Below are 26,595 nucleotides of genomic sequence, written 5' to 3'. Positions count from 1 at the left end.
TTGTTATTTCCCTTATAATTATTATTGTTGGTGGTAGCAGCAGTGGTTTTGTGCTATACCTTAGTTACTGGATTGTACTGCTTATCTCAAACCGTGGAAGTTACATTCTTTTGATTCTCCTCCCCATCCCTCTGGGAGCCAGGGGCAGGAAGAAAGGGGAGGAGTGAGAGAGCAGCTGTGTGGGTCTGAGTTGCCTGCTGGGCTTAAACCACGACATCATGTCTTGCTACTGCCTTAGCAATAAAATACAGACTCATTGTACGAGTACAGCAGTTATGCCATCATGAGGCAGTGTCCTGCAGCCTTTTCCCAGGCCCGTCATTGTGAGAAATCCTTGACTGAGTAGCTTTGTGTTCAGAGTTTTATAATGCAATCACACTGTTAACATGCTCATAAAGATTTCTTCACAGTTGTCTTTATCACAGCTCTTTGTCCAGAGATTGCCTCAGGAAAAAATGGAAACTGCAAGTATCTTCTCTAGCTGATGGATGTGACTATTTAACTTCAGAAGGGTTCTGGAAAGTCAGGTGGTATTGCAGTGCATGGGCTCTCCCTGGAAGTTCAGTAGGTTTGCTGTATCTTGTGGGGCTTGCCCCTGTCAAGTCAATTTGTATTCTCTTTCTAGCTTTGCTGACTTCTTTCAATCTAAAACGACTAGATTTCTTGCTGAAGGAAGGTTGAACAAAAGATCAAAGAAAGCATTGTAGCTCTAAAAACCTGCTTCTTGTGATAATATGCATTCAGTTACTCTTTGATTCTTTGCTTTTGTTTCTTTCTAAAATGAAAGAAAAACCCAACTAAATGTATTGGGGAAGTCTTACAGTATGGAGGGAGTGGGATTTGGTCTCTTTAGAAAGGCTGGATGTTGAGATACCAATACTTCAGTACTGCTTTTGGAAACTAGAATAATTGTTATAATTTCTCAGTCTGATGATGGTTTATTATACAACCCCTTATCTTCTGTTGTAGTGTGGGTGCTTGGGCTAAACTTGTTGTACAGACAGAAACACTAAAACAAACAAAACCTTGAGATTTGAGGTTATTTTCCGCTTAAACCCATCTGTTGTTTTCCATTTTTAAGTCTAGTTAGTTGGTCTATGAGGAAATGCTGAAATTCAAATTCCTTAGAGAAGCTAAACATACTTGGAGTGAACAATGAACTATGATCAAAGGGGGTTTTTAATGTTTTGTTTAGGCTTTGGTTTTTATGTTTATTTGGGTTTTAAGTAGAAGACAACCTTCCTCTGGAGGTACAAGAATGCATCAATGAAAAAATGGTTTAGAGTGGTCTTGTGCTTCTCTTCTTTATTTTGATGAATCAAAGTGTGACCACATTCTTTACACAACAGTTTTGAGAAGTCCAGTGTCTAATGCTTTCTCCTCCTTTTTTGCTACTTCTCTAAGGGTCTGTTTTATTGAAGGTGTATCTATCTCTACAATATACAGCAGTATTGTCTGCTTGCTAGAGTTGCAGTGTGTCTACAAGGTCAAGTATTAACTGCTGCTGAGGGACTTTTGCACTGAGCCAGACCCTGACATGGAAGCTGAAACATCTGCTTCTCTGAATATTTTTGCTTAATATTTATTAAACAGATTTTAATTGAGCTGTCTTCCAATCTCAAATCTTCTTTACTCACTTGGTCTGCAGTTAAAATTTAGTTCATCAGTTTGTAACATCTTACTCATTGCTATGACAACAGCCTGCCAAACAGACTTTAGTATGAGGAGTTGGGGGAGAGTGAGAAGCTGCTTTGCAAGCAAGAAGGTGTTCTTGTTCAGCCACATCTTATCAATTAATGATATCCCACTTAATGCTCACAATACTATTCTCTGTGGTAATTTGAAGGCAGCAGCTATCTGCCTCCCTACTGCTTGCTGCTTTGGTACTATAAGGAGTAGGTGTGGTAGGGTGTGAAACCTCAGCCCACTGGTGAGGGCATGAGTGTGCCAGGGAGGTGTAGTGTGTCCCTGGTTAAGTGCACTGTTGATGGTGCAGCAGAGTCCTACTCCTGGTCCTTGTGCTTGCTGAATGGGCTGGGCTGGTTTCACTGCCTGGATGCTGCCTGTAGATAGTGGGAGCCAGCTAAAGGGAAATAAAATAGCTCTATTTTGAAAGCTCTCTTTGTATCAAGCTGCCAACTGTGCTTTTAAGAAGGCTGTATTGTGTCTGAAATAGATTGTAACACGTCCATGTTGACTTAAGGGGGAATGTCAAGCTGAGGGTGTGTTTCTATACTTGCCTGAAGCAAGGACAAGTCCATACTGCTGCCAGGAAGAGGCTCTGGCCTTCACTGGTTTTCTGCTTTGGACCTGTTGCAAAACTGTGCTGCTCATGGGCTGCACAGTCTGCAAGATGAGGGTCTTTACAGACCCTGTTAATGCTGTTGAAGTTGTTTGGCTCTGTTCCCACCAGCAGGCTGATCTTTCTGTTCTGCTTCATCCCCAAGGAGTGTTTCAGACATTTGTGTGCCTGCCTTTTTCCTTAAATCATCTTTTCATCCTGAAAACCAAACATGGCTTAGACAGCTGTGGCACACAGACACTGCAATACTGTTAGGAGAGGGATAAAGATACGATCTTTTTCAGGTTCAATAAGTTGCCTGGCTGTCAGAAATGTAGGCTATGGTTCAGCATCTGCTTTACAGACAAATGGGAAACTCTTTGTTTTAATGTGTATTACTGTTGTGTCCAAAACATGAATTGCAATGTTTTGAGTAGGTTAGGTGAAATTAAAGAAAATAACATGGAAATCTGTGTCAGAATTCCTAGGTATCAAAGTCTGCACAAGCATGATGTTAATTAATGAATTACAAATAAATTGTGACTCAATGGAATTATAATTTGTCAACATGACTTAAATCACAGAGGGCTAATTGCAGACAATCATGTTTGAAACTAATAGGTTATTTTTCAGAGAGGTTAGTGTTTTTGGGCGTATTGTCTGTTTAGGGTTTTTTTTCACTGCTCATTGTGCTAGGTTCAAATTGTGAAGAGCTGACTGATACTTTAAAACCCCACAAGAAAGCCTCAACAACCCAAAGGTCATCTTCAGTGTATATAAATTTAAGTTTTCAGATGCTGTCAGTCTAGTCAGCAAGCTTATAAAGTAGATTTTAACACAAGGAGCAAAAGTAATTCCTACTGCAAGCTCAGCTGAAGACTCCAAAATGTCAGTGGATAGCAGTGAGCAGATAGTTCATGATAAGTGTTGAACTTGCTGTTCAGAGCATCTCCACGTCTACTAAATATTTTGCTTTCTGTAGGACATATTGTCACCAGCTTGAATAAACTCTATTCTGACTCTTATCTGTGTTTTAGGGTGTCAGGCACAGTGCTTTGAAGGTCTGTGTTCTCGAACTTAGAAGATGACAAAGTTAATGTCCTGGTTTGAGCAGTAGCAGTCATTTTTGTCCTTCTTGGTAGCTGGTGCAGTGCTTTGTTTTGACTTTCGGGCTGGGAATGGTTCCTGGTAACACGTATGTTTTGAGTTACTGCTCAAATGTTTGGTTTGTCCAAGGCCTTTTCGGAGCCTCTTGGTCTGCCAGGGAGGAGGGGAGGCCGGGAGGAAGGAGAGACAGGACACCTGACCCAGGCTAGCCAAAGAGCTATTCCATACCATAGCATGTCATGCCCAGGATGTAACCGGGAGAGACCTGGAAGGGCTGGAGCTCTGGGGGGATGGAGGAGGTATCGGTGCTCAGTCGGGCAGCGTGGGGTGAGTTATGGGTCAGTGGCTGGTGAGGTGTTGTATTCTCTTCACTTGTTATTGGCTTTATCATTATTATTTGTGGTAGTAGTATCAGTAGTGATTTGTGTTATACCTTAGCTATTAAACTGTGCTTATCTCAACCCATGGAGGCTACATTCTTTGGATTCTCCTTCCTAACTCTCTGGGAGTTGGGGGAGCAAGGGGGGGAGTGAGTGAACGAGCTGTATGTGGACTTGGTTTGAACCACAACAGTTAACTACTTTAAGAGCCTGGGAGACAGATTGGCTTTGGTAAATATATTAATAAATCTAGAGAAACACAGTGTTCCAGTTGAGTTCATACTACAGTCAGTTCCTGGTAAAGGCTGGGCTTTTCTTGTTAAATATGTAAGAGTTCATGGAAATATACTTCCTCTTAGCACATGAAGAAAGTCAGTGTCAGGGTTCAGTTTTGCCTGAAGAAAATGTATTTTTGAAGTGAAGAAGAGATTTAGATGATTATGGGGTTAATTGTCTTTTTGATTCTAGATGAGGCTTCTGAGCGTTGTGAATCAATGTTTAAACTGATGCGTCGCATTGCAACTGTAATTGCTAAGTAATTGTGAGTGATAGTGAGCAGCTGGGTACTGAACACATCCATGTCCATGTGATCACAGCAGTTTGCTCCATTGTCAGCGTTACTACGCATTGAGCTTAGTGATAGCTGGCATGCATCAAAGCTGCTGCCCTGACAAATTGCATGCTGAGGCATGTTCGTACATTCGGACTGCAGTAAAAGCACTTTGCTGCTTGTTTGCACATCTTCTTCTGCCCAGGTGCACCACTTGCAGGTTGTCCTTAATTCCCTAGGTGTGTGTGTGGTTTTGCTTCAAAGTGTCATGGGGACAGAAGCCAGGCAGTTCACTGTGACAGTTCTCATAGCTGAGATCCATTTCCAGGTATCATAGCTACTATAAACCATGCTCATCAATCAGCCTTGTGTCACATGCTATACAAGCACAGGGGAAAGAATAAATTCTTTGTTTCAAAGTAACTTTAATGCTAGAAAATGAATGAGAATGATCTGCTGCAGGCTGGGTAGTAGTCATTTGTGTGTGGGATTTGGGTTTTCTGTAGTTTCTTTGTTGACATACAACAAAGGTAGGTTTAAAGTAGGGTAATAGGTAGTTTTGTAAATCATTTCTGTAACTATGAAGGAGAACAAAACAGTAGTACTAGCTGGATTTAAAGGTAGGTATCATAATTTCTATTATAAATGAAAGCTGAAAAGTAGAGTATTTGTTGTCATGACCTTTGTATGTATGCAGGAAAGCAGTCTGGTGATTGGGAAGAGAAGAACTGCCTAGTTTGTGAATGTGATTTTTGCATTAGTGTTCTGAGAGAGTATGAGAGTGGTTAAATTCCAGGTATCAAAACAAGACAGCAGGCATTACACAAGTTTAAGGGGTGATACAGCTGGAGCTGAAACTTCAGCAGAGTAGCAGACAGAAAAGTCTGTGTGTTAAATAACTGGGAAAAGCTGTGAGATTTAGATGTTGTCTGGAAGTACAGATTTAGACAGATCCCGATCAGCTGACAAAAATGCTTTTTATCCACTGCCTTTCCTCCTTTACAGTAAAGACTGTGATAAATCCAATAATAGTGTAGTAAAGCTGCTTTCTCAGGAGTCTCTTTCTAGAGTTTGTGGTAAAAGCAGGAAGAAATCAAGCTACTGTGTTTGTGTATTATTGGATCATTACCATGTCTTAGCTCATGCTCTTTTTCTTTTTTTTCTCCTTTCAGATTTTCTATTTTGTACATACATTGTTTTGTATATACTGTATATGATGACTTCGGTGGGCAGTGAACGTACCCGGGGCACTCGGGACAAAGTGCAAATTTCAACCACACAGCCAACACAACCACAGAAACAAGTAGTACAGGTATGTGATACTACATAATTAATTTGAGTTGAAAGTGAGCATGTATTTTTCCCCTGGGTCAGTAAAAACTGAGAAAAGGGAAATAAAAAACCATGGTCTATTTTGCAAGACTATGTTTGTGTTTCTCTTCAATTACTCAGTAATCCAGGACAACAAGAAGTTGTTCCTGTGTTCTTATCTCTAAAGGAGCTTTGTGTTTCTGAGCAATATTTCTCATCAATGGGGAATTCTGTGCTTATGTCTGTGTCAGGATTTCTGTCCTGTGACTTCAGTGTCCTCAGATCTTCACATACCAGCCTCCTGATTTTCAGGGATTTCTGGTCAATAGACCAATTTGAGTGGGTGAGAAAAGTGTAGTTAGATGCATGCTATGTTCTAAGGTGTGATTCAGGGTATCTGCAAGTTGCAGAATCCTGAAATTCTTGTGCAGTGTCCTCACAAAGTGAAAAGAAGTGAAAAGAAGATGGTTTTCCACTAGCAGATGAAACTTATTTTGGGTATCTGTGAGATTGAAATTACCCCATTGTCTTCATTCTCAGCGGAAGAGTAGTTAAATCATGTGTTTGCCTGGGTGACAGAGAGTGCAAAATGTCTCTGCTCCTGGCAACTAATTATTCTCTTGTCAGGTACTCCTCAAAATTGGACTCAGTTCAAGAATTGCCTCAGTTTGCTGCTTGCAGAGAGTGTATCAGCCTAGACGTGCCCCTCTGAGAAATTGTTTTATTGTTTTCTAGACTGATCTTCATCATGGATGGGCTCCTGTTCTGTTTTGTACAGTATTAATTACATGACCTCAAAGCCCTTATCGTCTCCTTGTGTTGCAGTGCTTTGCACAGTGGTGATTCATGCTAACGTGTGAATTTAGGAAGTGTTTTTCAACAAATTGAAGTTGAATTTGGTTTTGTTTTCTAACAAGTGAGGCTGCAGGATTATATCAAGAAGGCTGACAGCAGTGGAGTATTCTGCCCAGTTTAGGGTTCTCTGGCACAAGAAAGACGTTGGCAAATGGAAGGAAGTCCAGAGAATAGCTGTGAGGATGGGACATGCTCTCAGTGGAAGGTTGCACAGAGTGTCACTGGCGAACCACATATTTTAATTGTTTATCAGATGGACCTTCCTGCTTAGTCAGGCTTTACAGATCAACAGAAATGTGTGGAGTTTTACTGTTCAATCAACAATAATTAATTTTTCTGAATGCAGAGTAATATTGCTTTCCCAAATGGAGATTTCATTGCCATAATATCATATTGATCATCATTTAGGTTATTTGAGAAATTACATCAAATTTCTTGCATTACTTCTGCATAATAAGTATACCATTAAAAAAAAAAGATCTGAGCATTTTACTGTCACATAATTTTGTGTTTTGCATACTTCTGCTTTCTGGTAGTTCAAAGCTGTTAGTTAAAAGTCTTCTGCGCTGTTACACCACAAAGACTTCTTGTAAGGATGAGTAAAGTTTGGGCTGTCTTAAGATGCTTCTGTTTTCTTAGCTGAAATTGAAACTTAGTTATACTCTTTTATAGGATACTACAATGTTACTTGTAACAGTGGTGACTTGAAGAACCACCACTCAGTGTGGAAAAAAACTCAGAACTTTTTGTGACTCTGATTTTGTGTTTGTGAAGTCAAAACACGACTTGGGTTTTGTTGTTTTTGTTTTCTTTCTCTTCTGAATTGCCTGTTCCATCTGGTAGTAATCCACTGGCATAAATAGTAGTGATAGCGTACTTGCTCATTTCTAAGCTCACTACTCACATGGGAAAACTGAAGATAGTGTAATGTATTTGATACTGTTATCTTTGACTTGAAAGAAACATGTTGGTTTACAGAAATAATTAAGTATGTATGTCAAGTATGCTGTGATGTCTACAGAAATTGTCAGTGTTTTTACTCTGGGTATCTTTAAGGGAAATCTCTTCACTAGCTTAAGAATTGCAGTGGGCCTGAGAAAGCTGAAGTCACAGTAAGAAAATGGATGAACAGGCTTAATTCCTGAAACCAGAAGAGTTTCTTACTCTCTGCTGGGTTTTCAGCAGATATGAAGGAAGATCTCCTTTGCACAGAGCACTGCACTGACTGGGAAGCTGTTGTGGAGGCTGGACCAGGGCATTCCAGAGCAGGCTGTCTGTGTTACTGAGTGATGTATGATACTGTCAGCATGATGCTTTGAAAATGTGAAGCAGTGCAGAGTACTTAACTCAGTTATGAATGTTACATATGCTAATTGGCTTGGAGCAGTCGCCTTCTGAGCACAGCAAATATCACTTCCCTCAAGGAAATGGGACAGCTGCAGTAACTTCTCAGAAAATAAGCAACTTGTGGTGTATGGTAGAGTAATTTTTAGACTCTTCTCAGCATTTACAGTTGGAGACCTCCTCTACAGCTTGTGGTTTTGGTCAACTCCAGAAGCAAAGCAGTTTGAGGCTGATTAAGTCTGAACCTGAGGCACAACATTTCACACAGGTATCCTTTAAAGTGAGACTAAAGAACGTGAGATTCAGTCACCTGCCGAGGATGAATCTTTTCCTTCAAGAATTTCAGTGGATGAGTTGGGCCCCTTCCCAGTGAAGAAGTCTCCTGCAGCACATTAACCTGCATTTCCTGTCTTGCTTCAAGATCAGCCTTCTCTGGCCTGAGATGGAAGCCTCTTCTGTTAGAGCAGGAATCAGATTAGGCCCAGGATCCTGTAGTATACAGTTATCTTTGGTGTTTTCATGGACGTGCAGTTCAAGTAGACTGCAGCACCACACTGTGAAGAGTGACCTGTATGATGAGACTTGAGTGTTACTGAATTGCTTGCTTTCTGGGGAAGCCATGGCTTATTTGGATTTATGGTACTTTACCACATCCATCCATTTTATTTATTTCAGCTTTTGGAAGTGCCATCATGGATTTGTGGTCCAGAAACATTGAATATTTAAACACTAGCAAGATCCTGTAGCAGTTTTCAGAGCCCACTATTCACTTACAAAGAAAATAAGTGCAGCTGTTCGTGGGCAAAATCTTAAGGCATGACTCAGTCTTTTTAAGTGCTCGTAAGACTTCAGGCACTTTGTCATGAGAGTCATGAAGGTGATGTAAGCAGGAACCATCAGAGATGTGGTTAATTTGGAAATACTGTTGCTAGTTTTGTTATGATAAAACTCCAATTCTGGAGTGGTAGATACTAAAGGCAAGTATAAGTAATAATATCAAAGCACAGCCTTCTGTGGTAAATCCTGTTTTATTATGTTTGTCTATGTGGTGACCTTTAACTGTGGTTTAGACATGGTGGAACATGTTGAAATTGCTTCTGTCCCAGCTAACGTTTTAACGATAAAGTGAGCATAGAGGAGATGTTAATCCCTTCCCCATAGCACCTCTGTGCTTGTTGCATGTGTTCTTTTTGAGAATCGGAAGGAAAAAGAAATAGTGACACTGGGAGATACTTTTAAAGATACAGTTACCTTTTGTGTGCTTTATTGGATGTTTGCGTTTTTCAGGCAACAGCAGAACAGATTCGCCTTGCTCAGATGATCTACGATAAGAACGATGCAGATTTTGAAGATAAAGTGAAACAAGTATGTTTCTTATGGTACAGAGGTTTTACAGCCTGCAGAAAGGTGCTCCAAGGGTGGCTTACATTTTGGAGCATCTGTTTCTGACTTAGATGAAACTTTTTCAGAAGGCTATAAGTTTAAGTATGAAAAGGTGCTTTTATTGCACTGTAAAGTCTGTTTACAAGAAACTGTGGTTATACACCTCTGGCTGTATAGTTGTGTTGGTGTATTTTCCTTTGGTAGGCAAGCCTTTAAGCCAAAACTCACCTGTGCTGATGTCTCTTCCAGACTGTATCCCTGCAGTATGGGCCTGATGCCTAATGACTGTCAGAATAAAGAGTACATTCAGCCTGCCCACATGTACTTGCATGTGGGAAAAATGTCACCTGTGTAAACTGGGTTTGCCAGTATTTTGGGTGTTTTTCAGGAAAAGTAAAAATCTAGTCATGGCTTGAAGGTGAAGTGCTATTAAAAAAAACAACAAAAAACCAAAAAGCCTACAACAAAAGAACTCCTAGATCTGTATGCATTAAAATATACAATTACACTGTGAAAATTAAATCTTACACTGATTCCTCTATCATGTTAAGTTTTGGGTGAAATGCTCAAGTTTCCATTACCCAGTTATAGCTGAGCGCATTAACTCAAATGGTAGTGAGACTCTGGGTCTGTGTTCTGTTGTGGGTACTGGTGATCTTACCTTGGTGAACACCTGATAGCTCATAAAGAACCTAGAAGTACACCAGGAAGGAGAGAGGAATTAGTGTGAATGGTTTAATACACCAGAGGAGCAGGTTTCATGATTTCTTTCCCTTTTTAAACCTGCCTGTGAAGCATTATTAAGTGCTTTTCATTGTTGTTGTTACAAATTTGTTCTGTTGCTGTGCTAAAAGTGAAGTCTTGTACTTCCTGAAAGCAAAGGACAGTCATCAATAGTGCCTGTAGCTCTGCTGGTGGGAAGCATAGGAGTTGAGTTTTGCATAGGAAATACTCAGTATTTTATATTTTGCATATATGTATTTCTAGCTCATGTAAATTCTTTTTATTTGGGTAAAATTACTGGATGTTCCATGAAGAGACTGATTATTTCCATCCCACACTCCTCAGGATGTGCACTGCAGGTCCATGGAGCGTAATTCAGTACTAGGTCTCCTTAACCAGCCTTATGCTACTTACGCCTTTTGTGTGTCTTTATGCTGAAATGAATTGTGAGGGCTGATCTGGCTGAAAAATAACCTTATTCTTATCTAACGCCCTGAAATTTTTCCTGATGGATCTGTTCTCTGCCATTGCTTACCTTATATTTGTTTTCACGCAGTGGAGTGGGATAAAGAGGGGGATGCTTGATGAGGAAGGAGAGAGGATAATTCTGGTGGTGTCCTGGTCTTTTACATCTTCACTCTCATATACTGCTGTATCTGGAGTAATGGCATTTGCTGTGAGCAGAAGATTAAAAAAAAAGGGATGTGCTTGATTACCATTTAAATTGTGTTTCATCCTGTCTCTTGTTTAAATCACAAGCAGATCTGTAAAAGGCAGATAACTTTATTTAGAATCTTAGTTTGCTCTGATACAGTAGCTAAGTTATTTCTTGGAATCTGTGGTGGTACTAACTAATGCTTATTTTATTATAATGATAATTCAGATATTTTAACATGTCTGACTTTTAATACCAGCTTATGGAAGTGACGGGAAAAAACCAGGATGAGTGCATAGTGGCACTACATGATTGTAATGGGGATGTGAACAGAGCAATCAACATACTGTTGGAAGGAAGTTCAGACACGGTAAGTTTTTACTTTCATATTAAATCACTTTGTTTGCTGTATCTTCTAACACTAAGAATGATAAAATCAAAGAATGGTTTGGGAACCATAGAGTTCCAACCCCCTGTCACAGGCAGGGACACCTTCCACTACAGCAGGTTGCTCCAAGCCCCGTCCAACCTGGCCTTGAACACTGCCAGGGATGGGGCAGCTACAGCTTCTCTGGGCAGCCTGCACAAGTGCCTCATCACCCTCACAGGAGAGAATTTCTTCCTAATGTCTAATCTAAATCTCCCTTCTGCCAGTTTAAAGCCATTCTCCCTTGTCCTGTCACTATATGCCCTTGTCAAAAGTCCCTCTCCAAGTTTCTTGTAACCCACTTTAGGCAATGGGAGCTACTCCAAGGTCTTCCTGGAGCCCTCTTTTCTCCAAGCTGAGAAATACTAACTCTCTCAGCCTGTCTTTGTAGCAGAGCTGCTCCAGGCCTCTGTCTGCATGGCACACACTGCTGGGTCAGTCTGAGCTTCTCATCAACCAACACCTCCATTTCCTTCTCTTCAGGGCTGCTCTCAATCCATTCTCTGTCCACCCTGTAACTGTGCTTGGGATTGCATCAAACCTGGTGCAGAACCTAGCACTTGACCTTGTTGAACTTTATGGGGTTTGCACAGGCCCAGCTCTACAGCCTGTCCAGGTCCTTCTGGATGGCAGCCCTTCCCTCCAGCATGTTGAGTGCACCACACAGCTTGGTGTTGTCAGCTAACTTGCTGAGAGTGCATCAATCCCACTCTCCATGTCACCAACAAAGATGCTGAACAGCATTGGTCCTAATGCTGACCCCTGAGGAACACCACTCAACAGTGGTTTCCAGTTGGACACTGAGCTATTGACCACGACTCTCTGAGTGCAGCCATACAGCCAGTTCCTTATCCAGCAAGTGGTCTACCTGTCAAATTCACACCTCTCCAATTTACAGACAAGGATGTTATGTGGGACAGTGTCATATGCCTTACACAAGCCCAAGTAGAAATTGCTCTTCTCTTACCCACCAATTCTGTGGCCCCATCATAGAAGGCCACCAGAATTGTCAGGCATGAGTTTCCCTTAGTGAAGCCATGCTGGCTGTCACCAACCACCTTTTATTGTCTATGTGCCTTAGCATAGATTCCAGGAGGATCTGCTCCGTTATATTGCTGGGCACTGAGGTGACACTGACCTGCCTGTAGTTCCTGGGTATTCCTTGTTTCCCTTTTCACAAATCGAGGTTATAATTCCCTATTTCCAGTCAGAAACTTCTGAGATATGATGGATAATGGCTTAGAAACTTAATCCACCAATTCCCCCAGGGCCTACATCTTGTCAGGTCTCATGGACCTTCAGGTTTGGGGTGGTTGGAGTTCCCCGTGAAGACCAGGGCTTGTGAATGTGAGGCTGATGCTGTTTATAAAGGCTTTATCCTCATGGTCTTTCTGTTCAGGTTGCCTGTAACAGACCCCCACTGTAATGTCCCCTGTCCCTGACCTTCCTTTAATCTTGACCTGTAAGCTGTCAGTCAGCTCACCATCCATCCCTGGTCAGAACTCCATGCACACCAGTAGTCATTGACATAGAGGGTGAGACCCCTTCCCTATCTAGCCAGCCTGTTCTTGAAGAGCCTGTATCCTTCCATTCCAACAATCCAGTCATAGCAGGTGTCCCACCACATCTCTGTGATGCCAGTAAGAACACAGCCATGCAGGTGTGCACGTCTCTAACTCCTCTTGTTTATTCCCTATGCTACATATGTTTGCATGGAGGCATTTAGGTTGGGCCCCCACAGCTGACTTGCTGTCTGGATTAGCAGGAATTTCTTTGTGCTGCTCTTCAGGTGTTCTCCTCCTGACCTGTAACCTCTTTTGAGGCTCTGGGCATCTTTTGCTGGCACTTGCATCTGACAGGAGTGGGATGCATTGGGGTTCCTCTCTACTTAGTACTTTAGGTTAAAGCCTTCTCCACCAGCTTGACAGACCTGTGACAGAAGATGATCCTTGCTTTCTCTGACAGGTCTCCATCAGTCCCCAGCAGACCAGCTTTCTCAAAGCAAGTTGTATGGTCTAAGTAGCTGAACCTCTAACTGTGTTATCAGTCCCATAGCCATCTGTTGATTCATCGCATTTGACTAGCACTTTCAAACCCCTTCCCTTTGACTGTGAGAACTGACGAAAAAGCTACCTGGGCTCGTGTCCTTTATGCTGTCCCCAGGGCTCTGTAGTCCTTCTTATTAGTCTTCACACTACTCCTGGCTGTATATACTGTGCCCACATGAACAGCAGTGGGTAATAGTGTTATGAGGCTTGGTAGCCTCTCAGTGATGAGTGACTGGGAAAGCCATTTCAGAAGCTTTTGATTTCTGTGTCTCCATTGAAATTCTTTTGAAGGAAATGGAGACAGGGCAGTTTCTCTTCTCTATGCATACCCCAGTGTAGGCTGAACCTTGAAAATGTTGTGGGTGTTCAACTGGTCTCTTGCAGATTCCTCTGGCTTTCATTTACATGCAGCAATTCTAACTCAGCAATGTAACTCGGTGCTCTATCAGACACAGGCCTGTTTTTTGCTGCAGTATTTGTATTTACTCTGTAGCACCTCCACAGCCCTCACACCTGAGAGTGTTTGCCACAAAGGGCAGTCTTTATAAGCCTAAAGGGGAGGTAGGTATTTTAAATCATGTAACTTCTGTAGGTGAGCATTGGCAGTACTGAAGTTGGAGGAGGTTTCCACATCTGAAGGTTGCATTGACAACGCTACTAAAGGCAAGAGTAGGATACAGCAAGTGGTTCTTTCAGTGTGTTGCTCATTTGCATGACTTCATTGAAAAACAAAGAAAGGACTAAACAATGTGTATATAACAACAAATAATGTTGCTTCAGATGTTGAACAGAGCAATTTTTTATGCCAAGAGGTATCAGGAAAATATGTCTTGCTGCGGTTGAAGTTTTTGCTGGAGGGACTTCTTAGGCTTATCTGAGGCAGTCAACTAGATTCCATTTCATCTAAATTGGGAAAACCTGGACTTCCTTTCTTTAATGCTGAACATTTGGTATTTCCTGTGATTTGTCAGGATATGTATTCTGGCTTATTGTTAATGAGGAAGCTCACCCCACACATACTCTAAATCTGGGACACATACCATTTGGACTGAGGGGACTTTCTTTTCTATCCCTTTTTCATTTTTCAGAGTTGAGGTCATCTAAAGCACCTAAGTCTGTAATACTGAGTGAACTGGTGAGCTGGGAGTAGTAGAGCATCTCTCCTTGATTAAATCTGTCTTGGTAATATACTGGTTTTGTGCTCTCTTGTATTTCTTATATTTGTCATTTTCTAGTTTAAAATAGTTTCCTGGTTGATAGAGAATGTTAAATGCTTTCTCACTTTAGCCAGTTGTGATAAATGATCATAACATGGAAGAAACTTTCTGAACTCTTTTGTTCATTAGAAGCAACATGTGCATATGTTCTGCTTGTCAAAATGACAAGTGCCTCTGAACCCACTGCTGTCTGTAGACAAAATGCAACTTGGAAACAGATACACAGAACTTTAAGGGCTTAAGGAGGAAGGTGTATTAATTGAAAAGGAGGAAGGAGTTTTAATTGAAGGGCATGAAGAAATTTATTCTTCGTGGAGATTTATGGGCCTCCATTTCAAAGGGTTTGTTTTAAGGCTATTATATTTGAGAACAATTCAACAGTGGATTTGATGTGAAGTTGAAAGTAGAGGTAGTACTAGTTCTGAATGCAGATTCACTAATCTTTTTCTAGTTTCACTCTGCTCTGATGACCTAGAAGTTTTTGGGGAGGAGGGCGTTTAATTTTGTTTGCTTGAGTTTTTTTCGGTGTTTCTTTTGGTAGTGTATTTTTGTTGTGTTTTGTTTTTTTAAACCTCAGTTGGAAGAAGCTGTGCCTGTCTAATTTGAGGAATTAGAAGAGCAAGGAGGGATAGATAGAATGTCTATAATTTCTTGACTTTATGCTGTGTGACTTAGTCTTTAGGAAGACTTTTCACTTGCAGTTGTGAGAATCTGGCTTTGAAAACACAGAGGTTTGTGGATGAGAGTAGAGAAGGGCATGTTTCTTTGCCCAGGATTTCTATTCATTTAACTTCCTACAAGTGTAAGATCCATCTTATGCTCAACAATGTTTTCCTTCCTAAAACTTTGAAGGTAGAACAAAAGGAACCTTTCAGATTATTCTTCTTTCCCTTTCAGATGAGGCCTGCAAGGCAGCTTCTGGTACATGTTTTCAGAGGTCAGGCTCAGAACTGTCAGTTGCCCCAGGCATCCTCAACTGAAACTGTCATCAGTTAGCTTACAAAAGCAGGCAGCTTCAGTAGTCTGTGATGGATTCCCATGCCCAGAGGTAGTACCATCCTCCCTGTCTTAAAGGATGTGCCCAATTTCTCAAGTCTTTCCTCAAGTTATATTGTTGTAAAGCATGGATCTGATGCTTTTCATAGTCATCCTTTTATTGATTCTTCCTGTGTCATGTAAAAACTTACCAGGGAGAGGCTGCTGCTTCTTAAGCTTTTCAGTATCATCCAGTTTGGGGTATTGTTAAAACTTGCCATAGATCTCTGGGCAGCATGCCCATCGGTGAGCTGCTAGTGCATTCTGAGCTATATAGAATTGCTTTTTCAGTTGTCAGTGCAGTTACTTGTCCTCCTAGGAAGTGTTTCTAAAGCTCTAGCATTGTTATAGTGTTACACAGTTTCTTTACAGCAGTTACACAGGCTATGGCAGGTGAAGCCCTTTGATAGTGACAGGAGAAGATGGTTTTTCTGTACAAAAATAACATGGTGTTGCTCAAAGTTGTAATTTTGTACTTTAGTCCATGCTCTCTGCAGTTCTCCTAAGTTGGTGCTGTTGCCTTCTGTAGTGGAGATGAAATTGAAAAGGTCTTCAGCCTTCACTCTCACCTGTACCATATAAAAAAAATGAGAGTGACTATTCTATTAGAATTTACTCTTTCAAATTATAGAATCATAGAATTGTTAGGGTTCATCTAATTTGAACCCCCCTGCAGGGACACCTCACACTAAACCACATCACCCAAGGCTCTGTCCAACCTGGCCTGGAGCACCTCCAAGGATGGAGCATTCACAACTTCCCCGGGCACCCCATTCCAGCACCTCACCACCCTCACAGTAAATAATTTCGTCCTTATATCCAGTCTAAACTTCCCCTGTTTAAGTTTTAACCCATTACCCCTTGCCCCAGTCCCTAATGAAGAGTCCCTCCCCAGCATCCCTATAGGCCCCCCAGACCCCCTTCAGATACTGGAAGGCTGCTATGAGGTCTCCACGCAGCCTTCTCTTCTCCAGGCTGAACAGCCCCAACTTTCTCAGCCTGTCTTCATACAGGAAGTGCTCCAGTCCCTGATCATCCTCATGGCCTCACAGAGATGGGGATAGACATATAAACCTATCTGCCATCTTAATGGTTTGGAAATAATACTTGTCTTCACTTTGCAACTATGGCTCAATGGACAAGCCATGCAATTGCATCATATATGAGATGCTGTGCTACTCTTAGCAAGTGTTCTAGTCCTTTTATTTTCAACTCCTACAGATACTCTTATGGAGTCTAAATGATCCCTGAATTTATTTTAAAGACAGTGTTTAATGTTAGAGGTAAAGCTTGGTATCTGGAACTTGATCCCTTGTCTCTTTTAGAAATAACTTTTCCTCTGTGTTGCAGTGTGTGATAAGCTGTAGCTGTTAGGGCTGGGTGACTTATCATTGCCTCAGTTTCCCCAAGTTGTTGCTCTGCCATTCTGTTTCCTGGTACTTGAATTCTCATATGTCTGAATAATGTGTTTTCTTCTCCCAGCCTTAGGCCACATGCTTGTCAGTCTCTTATTCAGTGATGCTCATAAGCATTTTTTCATTGCCTTGAGAGAAGATAGCTCTGTGCATGCTCCCTTGCTAGATTTATAGTGGTAGTTGAGAGGGAAACTGTTGCTTGCTTTGCAGGTTTTGTAGGCTGTGGATGTATCTTGGCTTCCTTGAACTAGTAAAAGTCCATTATAGCCAGAAATATTAGAGATCCTCACATTCTGTAAGACAGGCCAACTTGTTACTTTCTCATCTGTTCCCAAAAGCACAGCCCATTTTTTTCCATCTCTATCAGTGAAGTTTAAAAATTATTATATACATGATGTTTATGGAAATTCCTATATGGTTTTCTTTTTTGGCATGAACTGAAGGGGTATGAGGTGGAATTACAGATTGAAAGCTGTCTCTTCATTTTGACTTTGGTTTCTAATTCTGTTCTACCCAAACAGACTTCTTGGGAGACTGTAGGGGGAAAGAAGAAAAGCCTTGGAAAGGAAAGTTCAGAAAACAAAGAGAACAGAGAAAAACGAGGGGACAGAGAAGTGAGTCGTGGACGGGGAAGCTCCAACAGACGGGGAAGAGGAGGCAGCCGTGGCCGAGAGTGTACGTACAGATGTTCATTCCTAAAGATTCAAACACTTTTCTGGTGGTTGAAACTGGTGGATTTAGTAACAAATGTTTAATGGAATAAAGTCTGTCCAAGCTACAGCTCAGTACTGAAGGGATATAACTTGGGCAACAGGTATGCTTGGTATATGTGACTTGGTTTGGAGATGGTCTGTGCCTGTGCAGAGATGCTTCATTTAATTGACATTTCTGTTTTTAGAGTAATTCTTCTACAAATTCCTGTTCTTTAAGATTTAAAATTGAATCTTTGTGAGACTCATTGAAAGCAAGTATGTTCCTGCACACCTGGTATACTTTTTTGTTTCTTTTAATGAGAGAATTATCTGGCTTTGACTCCTTCTCCTTTTATGAGTGGGAGAACCTGAAGATGGTAGCATCTTAGAATCATAGAATACCTAGGGTTGGAAGGGACCTTAAGATCACCTAGTTCCAACCCCCTGCCATGGGCAGGGACACCTCACACTAAACCATATCACGCAAGGCTCTGTCCAGCTTGGCCTTGAGCACCTCCAAGGGTGGAGCATTCACAACTTCCCTGAGGAACCCATTCCAGTGCCTCACCACCCTCACAGTAAAGAATTTCTTCCTTATATCCAATCTAAACCTCCCGTTTTAAGTTTTAACCCATTACCCCTTGTTCTATCACTACAGTCCCTAACGCATAGTCCCTCACCAGCATCTCTGTAGGCCCCCTTCAGATACTGGAAGGCTGCTATGAGGTCTCCACGCAGCCTTCTCTTCTCCAGGCTGAACAGCCCCAACTTTCTCAGCCTGTCTCTGTATATGAGGTGCTCCAGTCCCTGATCATCCTCGTGGCCTCCTCTGGACTTGTTCCAACAGTTCCATGTCCTTTTTGTGTTGAGGGCACCAGAACTGCACACAATGCTCCAAGTGAGGTCTCACAAGAGCAGAGTAGAGGGGCAGGATCACCTCCTTTGACCTGCTGGTTCATGCTCCTTTTGATGCAGCCCAAGATACAGTTGGTTTCTGGGCTGTGAGCGCACACTGAAGCTGGCTCATGTTCATTTTCTCATCAACCAACACCCTCAAGTCCTTCTCTGCAGGGATGCTCTGAATCTGTTCTCTAAGAGATACAGATAATATCCCCTCATAAGGGGAATTAAATTAAAGACTGGGAGCATTATTAATATCTAGCATAGATTGCTCATACAAGCAGACCAAAAGGTGAGTTTCTACAACAGAGAAAATTCTTTGTGAGTTCAAACATTTAAAATTTGGTACAGTTTTTACAGTTGCAATAATACATTATATAAAAGCAAACTGATATTTCCAAGTTATGCAGAATCACATTAGACCACCACTGGATACACGCTGCTTTTTCTCCTTATTTTTTATCAGCAGTAGCAATGAGGTACACACTGCCTTTAAAGGCTTTACAAAACACTGGTAGATGAGTAGAAGAACTGGAATGAAAACAGTATGTTTAGCTTTTTGCTTAAAAGCAGGACAATTGTTTACAATATTATCTAACTCTTTTAATTCATTACTGAGATGTTTTCAGATACTGTGCCAGTGAAGATGTTGCGAATCTCTGTAGGAAAGAGTAATGTCAGGATGGCAAGCAGTATTAATAAGACTTGGAGCTGTACTTACAACAAATTGAAATTTGATCCATCAAAATAAAATTTGAATTAAAGATTTTCCATATGGTTACCAAACCTTCCCAGCTTTATATCCAAGCATTAGTGGTTTGTTTTTCCCTGTCATTTGGAGAAGTTGTGCAGCACAAAATCTCAGCAGTGTTTTAAATGGACAGTCATTTTTTATGTATTTTTTCCCAAGGAGACAGCCATCTTTTAGAGTATTTCCTCAGGGTTTTTCACAAAATGGTTAAGTTGCGGTGCTCTTCTAATGCCTCACCTTCACTCATACCTCTGATTTAAATACAGAGGAGAGTTCCTTTAAGTTTCCCTGGTTGTTCAGAGGTGTGGTATGGACAGACAGGAGAACAGCTGTTTTTCCTGGTTATCCTTTATTCTTTCACTGTTGTCACCAGCATATTATCAAGAAAGCACAGTGTGAAGCAGCTTTATTTCCTACCTCCTTAAAGAGGTGAGATATAATTAAATAGTGTAGTCTCCAGCAGCCTACAAAACACTGTCTCCCTTCCATCCCCAGATGGGTGTCTGCTGAGGGACATTTCCCTCTTATTAGATATTTTGCTTTCTAATTGTCTAGTGCAAAGTAAATGTAACTTGCTAGGGCCCCAAAGAAGAGGGCTGACTGAGATCTGTTGAACAGCCCACTTTAAAATCTTGCCTTTCCTTTTGTGGTATGGATGGCTATATTGTCTCATGGGTAAGTCTCTAAAGTTTCTTTTAAGCTGTCCTCTCTCCACAGTAAGAGCTGAAGAAAATGGAGTGGACAACAATCAAGGAGACAGACCTTCAGATCGTGGGAAGCGTGGCCGTGGGAGAGGTAAGATTGGTGGCACTGGTGTGGGACTGGCACTGATTGGAACTCTCTGATTTATTTATCTAAACGTTAGTTATGCTTTACTGTCATAAGCACTTCAGCCACCTTTAGTTTAAATGCATCCTCCTCCCTTACCCCTTGTCATGTCTTGGTCTCAGAGCAACTTAAACAGTTGACCCAGATAACCTTTAGGGTAGTTTCCTGTGTAGCGAGCTGGTGTGCTTCAACTATGGGGAGCTGTTTTCCCAGACTTGACTCATGACAGCCTCCTGTGAGTGGGAGTGCACTGAGTTCCTCAGGATGTTCTCTGGCAGCAGGAGAGTACAAGATTCCATCTGCAGGGCACTTTGGAAGGGATTTAATGTGTATTTGTGCTGCTTCTTTGAGGTGGATATGGTTGTCAAGCTTGTCTTCTGCTTTTGGTAGCCAATCAGAGAAGGCACAAGCCACCTTAGAGACTTGTTGGTAAGAGAAGGAATTTGGCATGGAAGAGTTTGTAAGGAGAAGTGTGGAAAAAGAATACTGTGGAATACTGGGTAAAACTCTGATCCTATCCTGTAGAAGGTACAGGAAAGATGTTGATAATGGATTTGATGTGATATCAAGGGACGTGTAGTTGGTTTGGATTTTCACAGGTTTGAGTGGAAAGAGGATTGATTTTTCTTAGAGCAGGAAGAATGAATTGAATAACCTGTGTACAGTGTAGATTGTGTGGGGAAGTGGGTATTAACTGAGTTAACTTGATAATGTGCACAGAAGAGTTGTACAGTTAATAAGTAATGTTTGCCTTGAAGGAAAATTCTGCCTTCAAAAGACTCCACTTTATTTGGAATATCCAGTAATGAGGCATTTGAAGACAGGCACATCCAACTTCATTGTATCCAAATCTGCATCTTGAAGGAGTGGAAAAGACAGGTAGTTTCCAAGGGCTGCAGGAATGACTCTGTTATGCTTCTGAACTGGCAAATATCAACTGCTGTGTGCAGAGATAGCTTTGCAGGGGAGAGTGTGCTATAGTTCACAGCTACAGTTTTCAATATGTTAGCACTATTAATTGATAAAATGTTAAGTATTTCAGTATTTGTCTTATATAATAATCCTTTATACTCAGATGAAAAAATATAAATGTAGTATTTTTTAAAATGTTGGGTGAAATGTAGAGGTTAATTTCAAATGCAGTCTATTTTTCCTTTGTAACTTTATGAACAATATGCTGCTTTTGTTGTCAGCACTGTAGCTCTCTAGATCGACGTCATATGTTTTAAGATAAAGCAATCATCAGCTCAGATGGACATACCTGTCTGAAGAAAGAGGAACAACTTCAGCAGTTTCTGTTCAGTGGTTAGTGTGCATAGCATTACTGTATATCTCTACCAAATATTTCAGACGTTCATGTGAGCAAAGTATCTTAATGAAGTTTCTGTGGTAAACCTGTTGAATGGCATCAGGATCATTACATTACAAGTGTGTGTATTCCATGGCAGGAAATACTTAATTTTATAACACAAGCCCTTGGAAACTGCAGGGAGTTGTGTAAAGCTTTATAATTCCCTTCTCAGTATTGCAAGGATGCATGACCTTCTTCACTTGCATATTATTAGGGATAATAAAAGTTTCCTGCTGCTTAATTCAGCAGTCTTTCTTTTCTGTTACACAGAATAGTCAACTATGGGATAAATAACTGAAAGTAAATAGATTGATGGTGATCAGCACAGAACCTTTTTTTTTAGAAATGCTTCATGCAGAATGTGTATGTAGTAATCTAGGCATTGGATTTGAAATTAGGGGTCAGCTAATTACCTGAGCCACAGTGCATTGTCTCTGTTGTAAGCTACCTTCTCAAGCTGGAGCAATGTTACTGGTTGTTTTCCAGGTGAAGGTACTGGGCCACTGTATTACTGCTTCACTGTAGAGCAACCTAATTCTAAGAAATTATATGCACTGCAAATAGCAGAAATGGAATGGACACTGGGATGTCCTGGAATGTGCTGCTTACTAAGGGGGAAAATCCCCCAGAGTATTTCAGCCTTGGTGTTGTAGGCACTAGTTTGGTTTTTGAGATCATCTGTTAATGGCTGTGTAGCATTCCTTGCAACTTTATAGGGCAGTAGGTATACAGTGTACAAACACTACTTGTTGCTGGTATGCAAGAGTTCATGGATTTGAAATAGGTGCACATTACTGACTGATTAACAGAAAGCAAAAATGCATCACAGGATATGTTTCAGGACACATCCCAGCTGGAATTGCTCTGCCCAGCTGAGGGTGTAAACTTTGGCTTGGAAAACAGTCAAGGGATTTCTTTCTTTTTTTTAAATGGTGGTCTCATCTGTCTTTCTGTTCCTAACTGACTTTCTTGATTGAGGTTAATTTACATGTAGAAATACTATAATGGTGATAAACATAATCACTTTGATGAAATTACTGTTTGTGTGTCAGTATTGCAGGGATCTGTAACCATCTGGAATGGGATCTCTTGAAGGAGTTATAGGAAGATGGTTATGTCTTTAAGATAGTCAGCTCTAGAAATGTTACCCCACGTGTTTTAATCAGCGGCAGTGTTTTATAGAAATTGGCAAACTTTATAGGCACCTTTTTTTGGGTAGGGGGGAGGGGAATTGTGCTGCATTTGTTTTTTTTTACTGTTCTCATATCTTCAGTTTTAAGTGTAGGTCTGGTTCTCCCACTGTCCTCCACCCAATGTTGAAAGGGATGCGAAAGAGCTAGAAAAGGCTTTTGAAGCTACTGGGTATCGGGAAGGCTCTTGTGGGCTGTGAGGAATAAATAGAGAGGACCTCCTTCATTTGCAAAAGAGAGGGCTGAGTGGATATATGGTAGAGATCTGTAACATTTGTATGGAGAAGGTTCTGTGGGGAAATCAAATGATCACTCCAACCAAGTATGCAAATGAGAACATATTAAATGAACTCAGTAGATCACAAGTGCACAACAGACCACAGTGGTTCTTCAGACACATAGTTAACCTAAGGAACTCTTTTCAATAAGATTATGTGGGTACTGAAAGCTTACCCACATAGAGACTTGGCAATTTTATCCTCAAAAAAAACAACCAACAAACAGCAACAAAAAAAAGAGCAGGAAAAGGAAAAACCAGTGAGGGTTTTTGATGTACATAAGTTATCTTTGGCTGAGGAAGTCTGAGCTACAAATAGGTGTAGACAAAGGAGAGTGTCCAGGGAAACTGCAGTCGTTACAATTCACATATTTTTCCCTAGATATCTCTTTGACCAGAGCTGATAATGGGATAGCAGGTAGATGAATTTCTGGTCTTGATTCAGTGTAGAAATCGTTACAAACTCAAGTGTAGCAACTTTTCTGATTTGCAAAATGAAAATGGATTTGTTGCTTTTACTTCTGTTCCTCTATTCACCTCTTCTTCATTCTTCCAAAAGCAACATGAATATGTCATAAATGTGATTTTTTTTCTAGAGAAAAGGAAATAAAAAGCAATGGGAAAACCATTATGTTTTAAGTTTGGACTTAAACAGAGTGATAAGGAGCCTTTAAACTCATTTTCTGCTGGCTATGTAAGAAAGCAAAGCAGCTTAAGCTTTTGTAAATGTTTGTAAAACCCAGATTTGTACTCTTATTTTTTATATATATATTTTTTAACTTTTCTAGGTAAGTATGCTGTCCTTGGGGAAAAAAAAGAGATTCTATAATCAGAACTTCATGTTTAAACATTCTCTTGTTTCAAAAGCTTAGCCCAGTTGGCACAGGATATATTTTGGGTTTCCTTTGCCAGAACTAGTGAGGAGGTTGTTTTTTTTTCAAGACCTCAATGTAGAGCAGACCTTCTGGAGATCAGTCTGAAGATTGTTTAGTTTTGCTGTAGCTGATTCTGCATTGATTAGGAAACTATATATTTTTTTAATTTTATTTTACTTCTTTTTTCTTTAGATAAACCAGAACTTAGCTTTAATGTTATTTGTTTTCTTTTAAACATAACTTTAGAGTTGAAAGTTATCTGCATGTGTTTAAAAAATGGTTACTAGAGTACATGCAGTATGTAAAACTGATCCAATGCTTCTAGCTTTATGCTGACTAATAAGAAAAGTAATTTGAATTTATTAAATATGTCTTTTTTGTTTCTGTGGTGTGGAATACCTAGAATACAAACTGTACTTAGCCTCTTCATCTCTTCATAAGCCTTAAGCCCTGGTTGATGTCTGCTGAGGATGGCTGCTTTTGCATTTCCAAGGCAGAGACCAGGACTGTTCAGTGACTGTGTAGTCAGAGATAAGCACAAATCTGGGGTGTTGCCTGCCTTTCCAGTCTGCATTTCGTTTTCAGCTGTTCTTAGGCATCTTTTTTAACCTTAAAGTGCTTTCATTTAATTTAAACCTGTCAGTAGGAAATCTGAGCTTTGAAATAAAGCAGCTGTGTTGCAGTGGATGGATTTAGGTTTGCAAGCTTGGAAAACTAGATTTGCTACAGAGTAAGCTGTTAAGTTCATGGGCTGGGGCCATCTGAATTGTGATACTGCACACTGTTCTCATAGCCCTGTGTAGTGTGTTTGTTTTGGGGGAAGCAATGTTGTGAATAAGATAACTATTCTTTCTATGGTACCAGGGTGAAGACTTGATTGTACAGTTGAGTGCTTTGAATGCCCAGTGGGTTTTAGTGGACACAGGTAATCTTGCCACTTGCCTGAGTGGCAAGGAAGTGTTGACTTCTCCAGAATTTGCCCCAGAAAAGAAAAACGTAAATTCAGTAAGTGATGGTTAAGTCAGCTGAAGGCGATATGATGAAGAGCAGGAAAAGACCCCAACAGTACATAGCTGAACTGTTAACAACCTTCAAGGAAACAAAGGCATGTTTTAAATGGTTTATAGTTTTAAATTATACTGGATAGTGATTCTGAGAAAAGTCCAGGAACAAACTCACAAACAGAGTTTCAAGCTGAAAGCAGGTATTCTTTATTGCGGCACCGGGATACACGGGAGACAGGAATAGCTCCTCCTAACGTGTGTCCCCGTATTGCTCTACAGGCCATCCTTATATGGTCACTGCGCATATTACATCCTTTTCCAGAAAGTTTCCTGCATGCATACAAAAATGTGATGTTGGTCTTTAAGGGTCGTTTACTTTTCCCAACAATCTTCATAACCAGCTTAATTAACATTACGGGCATAGCAATCATCATGTCCTTCTGCCTTATCAGTTAGTTTATGTGTGCCCATCCTGAGCATCTGCTAGTCCCAGATACTCCCCATCCCCAGTTCCTGATTTTCTGTTCTGCTTTTCTTACACCTTTTGTACTAAGGTCCTAAGGACCTGAAACTGTGTCAACTACCTTCAAGCACCGCAGTTACTTTCCATTACAAAGCCATCAAACTTAACATTACTTAGAACTGATTACATTTTATGCTTCAGAGCCTCCTTGTCTCAATAAGGATAGTAGCAAGAGTGTGTATCACAATCAACTTTAAACATGATTCCCTAGTCCTGGTTTCCTGGTACGGAAATGAGTAAGCAATACTGCCTTGATACTTCAGGCTGTTTGTAGATCCAAGTGTAAAGAAACATGAAGAAATGTTTCGAGGGTTTGTATGAGGCAGAGCAGTACTTTTGTTCTTTGCCAGATATCCGTCGTTTGCTTTTGGGCTCCACATGCTGACTGATTGTAAGAAAATCTATTCTGCTAGACACCAGAAGATTTAATAAGCTACTGCCAAGTCACTTGCTGTCTTTTTGTGGGTAGATAAAAGTGTTGATAGAAGAATTGCTCCTGTGAATTAGCACAGGAATTTAATTTTTTAAGCATTGACTGTTGCGATCTAAACCACTTATGAACATTTTTTAGAGTGGTGTTAAAAGTTCACCTTTTATATTACAAGCATAAAACCGACATTACTAGAACTAATCGCTCTCTACCTATTATCCTCCTCACTTAAAAGTCAGTTCTGCTTAGCTGTTTCTGGAATTTGCAGCTCCCAGTCACACTTGTAGCTGGGCTTGTCAAATACTGTTGTTCTATCTTCTGTGCGTTGCTAGTAAATGGTGTTTAATGCTGTACTGATAGCTGCAGGAAGTAAGTCTATTACACAGATGGCCTCTATACTGTCCCATATTAAACTTATTTTGCTGGTTTTACTATTATAAAAATGATGTACTGGGCAGGAGGATAGTCTGGAGTGCAGTGGCTTCTGTGCATCTGAGAGCTATGACCCTATTGTGCCATGTGTCAGCTTCCCAGATTAGGGATTTTAGGTGGGCAGAGGAGAAAAGAGCGTAGAATAGGTAGGCTGAGCAAGGAGTTTCAGAGGCTGAGTTACAATCAGTTGGGTGTAGCGGGGTCTGGGGCACTGTTGTTTATGGCACAGCAAAGAGCACAGCTCCATGCATTGGCTTGGTAAAGAGGGATAGTGATTGTGGGGTTGCAGCTGTTGTTAACGTTTCCCTAACCTCTGTCTTCTTTCCAACTGGTTGTATAAAGAGAGCAAAAGGAAGAGATGGCAGGTCTGGCCAAGTTCCTGTCCCATCAAAATACTGTGTGTTACTGCATGGGACTGTTTGCTCTCAAGGTTTCCATGGTTCCTCTGTAGCTAGCAGTTGTCACCTTTGCATGGAATACAAGTAAACTCTTCTATCAAAAGCGGATTAAGCTGTCCTCGTGCTTGGATGCTTCTAAGTCCTTGGAAATGTAGGTAGTGGATATTTTAGAGGTCCAGAAATATCTTTGAACACTTGAACAATCAACAAGGG

General features: G+C 40.8%; 1 protein-coding gene across 5 annotated transcripts in view; it reads left to right on the top strand.

Moving 5' to 3' along the window:
* The window catches only part of UBAP2 (ubiquitin associated protein 2), a 134,953-nt gene that overhangs the window by 18,958 nt on the left and 89,400 nt on the right, over positions 1-26,595 (top strand). For all 5 annotated transcript variants that reach the window (XM_034072989.1, XM_034072988.1, XM_034072987.1 and 2 more), the window contains exons 2-6: positions 5,491-5,630; positions 9,116-9,193; positions 10,849-10,959; positions 17,253-17,406; positions 19,792-19,869. In XM_034072989.1, the coding sequence (XP_033928880.1) occupies positions 5,532-5,630; positions 9,116-9,193; positions 10,849-10,959; positions 17,253-17,406; positions 19,792-19,869 (520 nt within the window). In that variant the 5' untranslated portion in view covers positions 5,491-5,531. The remainder of the gene's footprint in view (positions 1-5,490; positions 5,631-9,115; positions 9,194-10,848; positions 10,960-17,252; positions 17,407-19,791; positions 19,870-26,595) is intronic.

The sequence above is a fragment of the Melopsittacus undulatus genome, chromosome Z, assembly GCF_012275295.1.
Source record: "Melopsittacus undulatus isolate bMelUnd1 chromosome Z, bMelUnd1.mat.Z, whole genome shotgun sequence".
Classification (NCBI taxonomy): Eukaryota; Metazoa; Chordata; class Aves; order Psittaciformes; family Psittaculidae; genus Melopsittacus; species Melopsittacus undulatus.
This window is presented reverse-complemented; position numbering and strand designations above follow the sequence as displayed.